This window comes from Notolabrus celidotus, chromosome 2 (genome assembly GCF_009762535.1).
Source record: "Notolabrus celidotus isolate fNotCel1 chromosome 2, fNotCel1.pri, whole genome shotgun sequence".
Lineage (NCBI taxonomy): Eukaryota > Metazoa > Chordata > Actinopteri > Labriformes > Labridae > Notolabrus > Notolabrus celidotus.
The window spans coordinates 3,908,077-3,916,990 of record NC_048273.1 but is presented as its reverse complement, the minus strand read 5'-3'; the positions used below and the strand labels follow the sequence as shown (position 1 = coordinate 3,916,990).

General features: G+C 36.9%; 1 protein-coding gene across 2 annotated transcripts; it reads left to right on the top strand.

Moving 5' to 3' along the window:
• The first annotated feature begins 1,037 nt into the window (after positions 1 to 1,037).
• On the top strand, positions 1,038 to 8,338 carry LOC117830521 (mpv17-like protein 2). 2 transcript variants are annotated; one of them, XM_034708673.1, is made up of 6 exons: positions 1,038 to 1,170; positions 1,968 to 2,188; positions 3,059 to 3,220; positions 3,557 to 3,633; positions 4,713 to 4,841; positions 7,649 to 8,338. In XM_034708673.1, exons 2-6 carry the CDS (start codon positions 1,999 to 2,001, stop codon positions 7,745 to 7,747), a joined length of 657 nt encoding a protein of 218 aa, XP_034564564.1. In that variant the 5' UTR covers positions 1,038 to 1,170; positions 1,968 to 1,998; the 3' UTR covers positions 7,748 to 8,338. The 2 variants fall into 2 exon arrangements, with proteins under 2 accessions (XP_034564564.1, XP_034564570.1); XM_034708679.1 differs by lacking the exon at positions 1,038 to 1,170 and adding an exon at positions 1,175 to 1,270.
• The last annotated feature ends 576 nt before the right edge of the window (positions 8,339 to 8,914 follow it).

Here is an 8,914-nt window from a genome sequence, read left to right as displayed (position 1 = left end):
TAATAATAACAATAGATTAAATCAAAAATACAAAAAGATAAAAAGACCACCCATCACCCACAATCCATATGTAAGATTAAGAACATGATATATGCATAAATAGTAATAATAATCATAACAATAAAAATAAATAAATAAATGAAAATAAAAAATAAGTTGCTGAATGAACTGAGAAAACGCTCTCATGATATCTTAATGAGGAAACACTAGAGGTAAAATAAGATGTTCAAAATCAACACAGGAAATTAAACTCACCAAAATAAAATACATTTGTAAGATAATAAAACACTAAAATATTAAGCCATTAATAGAAAATAAGATGCTATACTTAATAAATACAATAAATAAGTACACAAATAAATAAAATAGAATACAAGCCACTAAAATTTGAACTAGATAATAAATAAATAAATAAATAAATGAATGAATAGATAAACAAATAAATAAATAAATGAAATTGTTATAAGAATGACCTGTGATGACAAAAAGCTGCCTCACCCTGAGTCTTTTCTTTTTTAAACCAAATTTGATTCATTTTAACATTTAAAAAACAGCAGTAAGACAAACAGAGACAAGCAAATGAATGCATTTATGCAAAGTGAGTAACAGAGAGTGCACCTTACAAAAAGTAAAATAAAATAAAGAAAAATAATAATAATATCAAACAAACAAAGAAGGACATCGTGTTATCAAGCATCAACATGTTCTTCCTAGATCACTAGTGAGCATATATAATTATCCTGCCATGACTTTACTTCAGCTATCACCCTGAGTCTTTGTTCAAGCTTTTGGTACACTTAAAAGTCCACTACCCAAAGACCTGAGGGCTCTCACTAGATCATATGATAAAAGCAAACCTGATAAATAAGAAGGAGCAATAAAATAATCTTAAAATCTATTATTAAAGATACTTTATTCGAAATGTCTACTGCTTCAAATCTTCTGCTCACACTCCAGTCCAGTTGGCGGCAGTAATGCGCCTTTAAGCTGGTTTGCCAACCGCCAATAAGCTACAAAGAAGACGAAGAAGAAGTTCTGACAGCTGTTCCTCCAGGCCAGCAGGGGGCGCTCTGACATTAACACTGTACTACACCGGTGTAGTGTCGCTCTGATTGCGTTTCCTCTCTGTAATAACATCATTAACTCTTCGTGTTTCTCTTTATTCCTCAGGTAAGTGAAGTCAAAGTGTTTTCTAGAAGTGTTTTGAGCCGTGTTTTGTTATGTTAAGCTCGCGCCGCTGAGCACGTGCAGCAGGTCGGGGTCACTGCAGGTAAGAGGAGGAGGAAGCAGGTATCAGCTTCCACCGGCTCGAGCTGAGCTGTCATCCGAGCATGTGGAGTCAGACATCATGTAGTGTCCCACAGACAACACGACACAGCAGGCAGCACTCTGCAGACACATGATGGAGGCAGCAGAGATTATTCTGGGTGTTAAATAAGACAGACAGCATGCTAACTAGCTTAAAAGCTAGCTTGCTAAGGGCTAGTTACAGTAGCATCTGGTCTCAGCATGACCTTTGAACCTGAAATCATTTCATCAGCTTCTGTCTGAAACTAGAATAACCTAAAATATAGATTTAGATTCTGTCACGTGATGCCATATGAGTACAAATAAAGTGTGTTTGCTCTGTCATGATCTGCTCAGCATAATGAAGGACTATTCCCTTTATTTGTGTTGATCAGATCAGCTGGGGATGATATACATAATGTGAGGGAACAAATAGATCATATTAAAAAACACTGATCCAAAAGGAATGAATAGATAGTTTATTATGAGAGTCTTAAAGCTGATTTTCATTGTTTTATATGCATTATTATGAAAGCTGTCACCCACAGTGTATCATCTAATTTTGTGACCCATGCATCCTGCTGTCTCAGTTTCATTCCCATCTATGACTGACCTTCTATAATTCATCCATCCTCAGTTTAATGTATGACATTGACAACCTTGTGTTTCCTCTCCAACAGATGACTGTGCTCCCTCTGCAGTCCACACATCATGCTTCCACAGGGGGGTAAAGAGTTTATGGTCCGCATACGCTTCTTCTGGCGGCCGTTTTTCCAGGGCAGGAACCTGCTGCTCACGAACACGCTGAGCGCAGGAGGCATGCTGGGGCTGGGAGACATCCTGCAGCAGAAATGGGAGACCCGCAAGAAACCAGACAGAGTCCACAACTGGAAAAGAACAGGTGAGGGAGGGGAGGAAGAGAAATGGAACTGCAGAGATGCTGGTTCCTCTCAGTGCTAAAGGACTGGTTTCCAGCTCAGATAAAGATTCAAGATTCAAGATAAAAGAAGTAAAATGAGTTAAAACCATAGACTGTATAAAATGGTTAAAACACACAGAACATAAAACACTGTTAAAAAAATTAGATGAAAAATAAAACACAGAAGACACTTAATTAAAAACAGATAAAACACTGTAATAACATAAAAAAAATAATAATACATTTTATAAATCACTGAAAAAATAAAATATATAAAGAATAATAAAACATAAGACAATTTAAAGAATATTTAAAAACAGATAAAACACTAAGAAATTAACAAATAAAACACAAAACACAAGAAAAATAAAATAATAATAATAAAACACACAAGACAGTTTTAAATATAGTTAATAACAAATAAAACACTGAAAAAAATAAAATAATAAAACACAAAACACTGAAATAAAAATAAAGTAATAAAACATTAAATAATAATAATAACACAAGACACTTTAAATAATAATTAAAAACATAAAAACACTGTAAAAAATTTAAATACAAGCAAATAAATGAACAGACAGAGTCTACACAACAGGCCAAAAGCCAAGGAGGAAAAATAAGTTATAAGACATGTTTTTAAAATTGGTAAGGTTGGGAACAATCTAACATGAGGGGGCAGCTTGTTCACAGTTTGGGGGCCACTCCAGAGAAGTCACAGTCACTCCTGGTTTTCCACCTGGTCTTAGGGACCACAAGAAGCAGCTGATCAGCAGACCTCAAAGACCTTGAAGGGGTGTGGCCTTGCAGGTCACAAGGATGGACTCATCATTGTTGAATCTCTCTCCAAAGGTCACATGTTCCTGGTGGGCTGCTCTCTGGGTCCGATGATGCACTACTGGTACGGCTGGTTGGACAGAGTTTATGCGGGTCACGCTCTGAAAACGGTGGGCAAGAAGGTTCTGGTGGACCAGCTGGTCGCCTCACCAACGATGGCTCTGTGGTACTTTGTAGGTGAGAGAAGTGTGAAGTGTGTGGGCCATAAGAAGTCCAATTTCTCCTTTCACAGTGCAAACGTACACATCTAAAAATGTGTCAGTGATTATTCTAAGACTGTCTTTTGTAAGAAAGTGTGAAGAGTGAAAGATTACTCTGAAAGACAAACGATGTTATGATGATGTCAAAGCAGAGGTGGAGTTCAAAGGTCATCTGTAAGAAGATAAACTTCAGTGACGTCTGATTTCTTGACACTCGTCATATTTGAGGAGTTTTGACTCTCCTCTTATCTGCTGTGGTTTTCATGAGCCGCGGCGCTGACGCACGTCTTACAGACGACTCTTTTTATTGCAGGTATGGATGTCATGGAGGGACACAGTCTATCAGAGGCTTGGGAGGAGTTCAGAGACAAGTTCTGGGAACTCTATAAGGTGAGTACAGCTGACCTGCAGATCAGTGCGCATGTGCTTCAAACTCATCACATCAAAAGTTCTTCATTTGTATCCAGAGATGAGACGTTAACTCTTGTAGTGTCAGATTTAGTTCTAGCTTCACTTCAGTTCCTCATACGTGTGTTCTTTGGTGCTCATGTAAATAAAACTCAAGGTTTCATTCAGCTCTGAATATTTAGATTCAGACTCTTTGTGCTTCTGAACATGAAGAACCAGGAAGTTTAGACTAGATCTGTGAAATTATTTCAAGTCCAGAGAGCTCAAACAACCTGCAGGGATAACACACCACATAACATTATGCAGGTTTTTTATAATTTCATATAATTTATGATTTTATTTTCAATTAAAATTTATTTTTAAATTTATTTTTAACTCTTTAATTTTTATTTTCTAACTTCAATTTTTTTATTAGTATTAGTTATTTATTTAATTAATATTTTTGGTGTTTTTATTTATCTTTGACTTTTATGTTTTACCTTTTTTATTGTCTTAACTTTTTATGTTTTATCTTTTATTTACTTTTTTTGTTCATTTATATTAATGTTATTGCAATTGTCCTGCATTAGTCTTTACTTATAAATCCATTTCTGCTTTATATTTAGTCTTATATTAATATAATATTGTTTATATTTATTAAATATGCGTATAATTTTCTTTTTATTCGCTATAAAGCACTTCTAATCTAATTAGATATTTATGTAAAGTGCTCTATAAATAAAGTTTGATTGATCCAGAAGAATAAAACACACAAACAGACAGTGTGTCCCCTCTCAGGCTGTGAACTGATCCTCTGTAAGACTTCTCTAGTCCCCCTCAGAAGACCTCCAATATCCTTGTCCTTCTATAAACATGAGTTCACTGCGTTACGATGCATCATTTAATTTTCGGTCGCCTCAGATATCCTCAGCTCACAGTAACAAGTCTCTAAATTCTAATCCTAAATCTCTGGAGCAGTAATGCTCCTGACTTCAGTTACATTCAGGACTTTTCCTGGAGATGTTTGTTCGGAGTAATCGACCCGTGTTTGTTTAAGTTAATCGGTGTTGTTCTTTCAACAGGCTGACTGGTGTATTTGGCCGGCCGCACAGATGATCAACTTCTACTTCCTGTCTCCAAAATTCCGCGTCATCTATATGAACTTTATCACCTTAGGCTGGGACACTTACCTGTCCTACCTCAAACACAGAGTAAGTCAATGAGACCTTCTTTATTTTGTCACCTTTATGGAGACATGCTGAGTTTTTTTTACTTTAAATCATGCAAATGTCCTCCAGTGTAAGTACAGAAAGGAAATGTAGAGATACAAACTAGCATTATAGAATCCATCCATCCAGTTTCTTCCGCTTATCCGGGGTCACTGGAGGCAGCTGTCCAAGCAGACATCCTTTTCCCAGCAACACTTTCCAGCTCCTCCTGGGGAATCCAGAGGCATTTCCAGACCAGGTGGAATATAAAATCCCTCCAATGAGTTTGGGGTCTACCCGAGGAATTCTCCCAGTTGGACTTGCCCAGAACACCTCTAAGGGGAGCAGACTCCTTTCGATCTGAAGGAGCAGCGGCTCTACTCAGAGGTCCTTCCTGATGTCCAAAGGCGTTTTGACCAGAGGAACTTTACCCCTGAACTACGTGCGTTTCGACTGGTGGACCCAGAGACTGAATTTAGTTCAGGGGTAGATAATCTCCCCCCTAAAAAGCCCCTGCGAGGGGGGGTAGTACTTTTGAAAGGTCCCGGGACTTTCGGAGGGCGGGGCCTGCAATGCTGAACGTGTCTGATTGGTAGATTAACCGCAGTGTTTTTATTCCTCCCTCAGTCCACAATAACATCACACACATCTGTGATTCACTTGATTTCTCTTTCTTTCATTAGTTTTTATTTGTTCTATCTTTTTTGTATGTGTGTGTACTTTTCAAAAGAAGAAGCTGTGATTCTCTTGATTTAGCAGCTTGTAACAGTAGTCTTCTCTCAGCCCACCGTGAATGCGTCTCTCCTCCCGGTGTTCCGGTTTTAAAAGTGCCCCTGTAAACTGGGGACCTTCAGCTGAACGTGTCAGTGTTTGTGGAGTTTAGACAGCTGTTGAAACACAGAGGGAGTTCCTGGAAATGCAAACTAGTTTAGTTTTTATTAAGATTTCAAAATATCCTCATCAGATATTTAATGATGGTCTAAAGACGTTTATGAGAGATGCATCCGGCTGAGAGTCTCCAGTTAACAGGGTCGCTGTTTAAACCAAAACACCGGGCGATCTCTGCCACGGCTTTTTGAGTTAAAAAGGATTTTAAAGCCGTGTTGAAACGTCTTTGCTACTTGCGCTTATCTCCTCTCACGTGTTGATTCATTCATTGCTTTTTCCATGTTTTTAACCGCAGGAGCAAAATTTTCACTTTTTTCATATTTTTCTAATTTTGGAGCACAATTTCAAATTTCAGGAAAATGTATTTTTTTCGACAGGAACCGGGTCAACTTTTTTGTCAAATTTCTTTTGTCAATTTTTTTTTTTTTAAATTTTTTTAAAAAATTTTTTTTTATTTCAATTTTTTTTTTCAAATTCATTTTTTTCAAAAAAAAATTTCAAAACTTTTTTTTTTTCAATTTTTTTTTTCAAATTTTTTTTTTTTCAAAAATGTTTTTTTCAATTTTTTTTTTCAACTTTTTTTTTTTCAACTTTTTTTTCAACATTTTTTGTAATTTTGTATTATTATTTTTTTTGTTTGTTGAATTTTTCCAAAAAAACATTCCCAGTCATTGTTTTGTCCATCTGTGATTCACTTGATTTCTCTTTCTTTCATTAGTTTTTGTTTGTTCTATCTTTTTTGTATGTGTGTGTACTTTTCAAAAGAAGAAGCTGTGATTCTCTTGAATTAGCAGCTTGTAACAGTAGTCTTCTCTCAGCCCACCGTGAATGCGTCTCTCCTCCCGGTGTTCCGGTTTTAAAAGTGCCCCTGTAAACTGGAGACCTTCAGCTGAATGTGTCAGTGTTTGTGGAGTTTACACAGCTGTTGAAACACAGAGGGAGTTCCTGGGAATGCAAACTAGTTTAGTTTTTATTAAGATTTCAAAATATCCTCATCAGATATTTAATGATGGTCTAAAGACGTTTATGAGAGATGCATCCGGCTGAGAGTCTCCAGTTAACAGGGTCGCTGTTTAAATCAAAACACCGGGTGATCTCTGCCACAGCTTTTTGAGTTGAAAAGGATTTTAAAGCCGTGTTGAAACGTCTTTGCTACTCGCGCTTATCTCCTCTCACGTGTTGATTCATTCATTGCTTTTTCCATGTTTTTAACCGCAGGCGCAAAATTTTCACTTTTTTCATATTTTTCTAATTTAGAGCACAATTTCAAATTTCAGGAAAATGTATTTTTTCGACAGGAACCAGGTCAACTTTTTTGTCAAATTTCTTTTGTCAAATTTTTTTTTTTAAATTGTTTTCAAAAAAAAAAAAAAACTTCAATTTTTTTTTTGTCAAATTCATTTTTTTCAAAAAAATTTTTTTTTTTAATTTTTTCAAAAAAAATTTTAAATTTTTTTTTTCAAATGTTTTTTTTTTCCCCCAAAAAAAATTTCCAACATTTTTTTCAAAATGATTTCAAAATATCCTCAGCAGACATTTAATGATCGTCTAAAGACGTTTATTAGGGATGCATCCGTCTGCAGTTAACAGGGTCGCAACTTAAACCAAAACACCGGCCGATCTCTGCCGGTGTTTGGACCCTCCTCCTAGCTGCACCTTGAGATCCTGTCCATGAAGATCACAATCAGGATCGGTGGAGGCCAACAGGCATCTAGACCGTGTCTGACTTTGTGCCCAGCATGCAGACACAGCTCTCACTATGGTGCCACAAACATCATAGAACCCTTTAAGCTCTTAATCTACACCGTACACGTCACGACTCTCTGCTCGTGTTGCTCATTTGACGCAGGGTGAAGTTAATTAACTGAGTTAATTAAAGTTGATTAAACTGACGTGTGTTTTGCGTTCTGCTCTGCTCGCAGGTCGACGGCCCTCCCTCTGCGGCGATATCCGACAGCAGCGACGTGGAGGTACAGCAGGAAGCGCTCCCAGCTTCCAAACATCTGGAGGAGAAAGCTTAGAGATTGAATTCACTCTCACCGGTAAAGCTTGAAGGCAGAGGAGGATTTCGCTTTCATCAATCCGCTCCAGTTTGTTTTGAGAATGTGACTGAGCTCAGAGGAGTCGTGGATCTCTGAGATGAAGTGCTGGAACACTTTTCCTTTAATGGCTGCTTTTTAAACTCGTCTCTCTTGGATGTTTGTCGTGTTTATGTCTGACTGATGCGGGAGCGATCAGGGATTAGAAGCTATTTCACTGCCGGCCACGTTGAACCATCTGATCGTAGTGAGATCTTTTTATATCGACGTAACGACGCAGCCTCTAAACGTACATTTCATCATCTTTGTGTGTTGGTTCATCCAAAGATTCACGTCATGCAAAATGTAACAGAGTGGCATTCCTCTCATTCCTCTGCCATTTTTGATCCTGAATAAGTGATAATTATTGATGTGACTCATGTAACCAGTTAAACTTTGCCTTAATGCGTAGAGCTAAGCTGCTTCCATGCCAAATATATCCTGTCTGGTGGATTCCTCTGCAGTACCTGATCAATAACTGCATGATTGTCATTTGTATTAAAAATCAGATCCCTTATATTTTTATCATATCAAGCTGAACACTCATACTTTGTGATTAACGAGGATTTAATGTATTTAAAGACATGCTGTACCTAAACACTAGTGACTGTAGTGTATATATATATATCTACACTACCAGTCAAAAGTTTAGACACAACTTCTCATTCAATGTTTTTATTTTATTCTAATTATTTCCAACATTGTAGATTAATACTGAAGACACCAAAACTATGACATAATCTGGTTTTGCCATAATCTGGATTACAACAGTAGTCAAATAGGGCTATCCATTGTGTACTAACCCTACCTCTGAACAACACAACTGATGGTCTCAAACACATTAAGAAGGCAAGTCATTCTACAAATGAACTCTTGACAAGGCTCATGTTAATTAGAAACCATTCCAGGAGACCACTTCATGAAGCAGACTGAGAGAAACCATTCCAGGAGACCACTTCATGAAGCAGACTGAGAGAATACCAAGAGTGTGCAAAGCTGTCATGAAGGAAAAAGGGGCTACTTTACAGAATCTAAAATATAAAACATATTCGGCTTTGTTTAACACTTTTTAAAAAATTAAATAATTCCATATATGTTCTTTTATAGTTT

What these genes read in the sequence shown, in the direction of transcription:
- LOC117830521 (XM_034708673.1), top strand. Translation starts at nt 1,999, where the DNA reads ATGCTTCCACAGGGGGGTAAAGAGTTTATGGTCCGCATACGCTTCTTC. An exon ending in GGCTCTGTGGTACTTTGTAG is followed by an intron (nt 3,221 to 3,556) that starts GTGAGAGAAGTG and finishes TTTTTATTGCAG; the next exon opens with GTATGGATGTCATGGAGGGA. An exon ending in AGTTCTGGGAACTCTATAAG is followed by an intron (nt 3,634 to 4,712) that starts GTGAGTACAGCT and finishes TTCTTTCAACAG; the next exon opens with GCTGACTGGTGTATTTGGCC.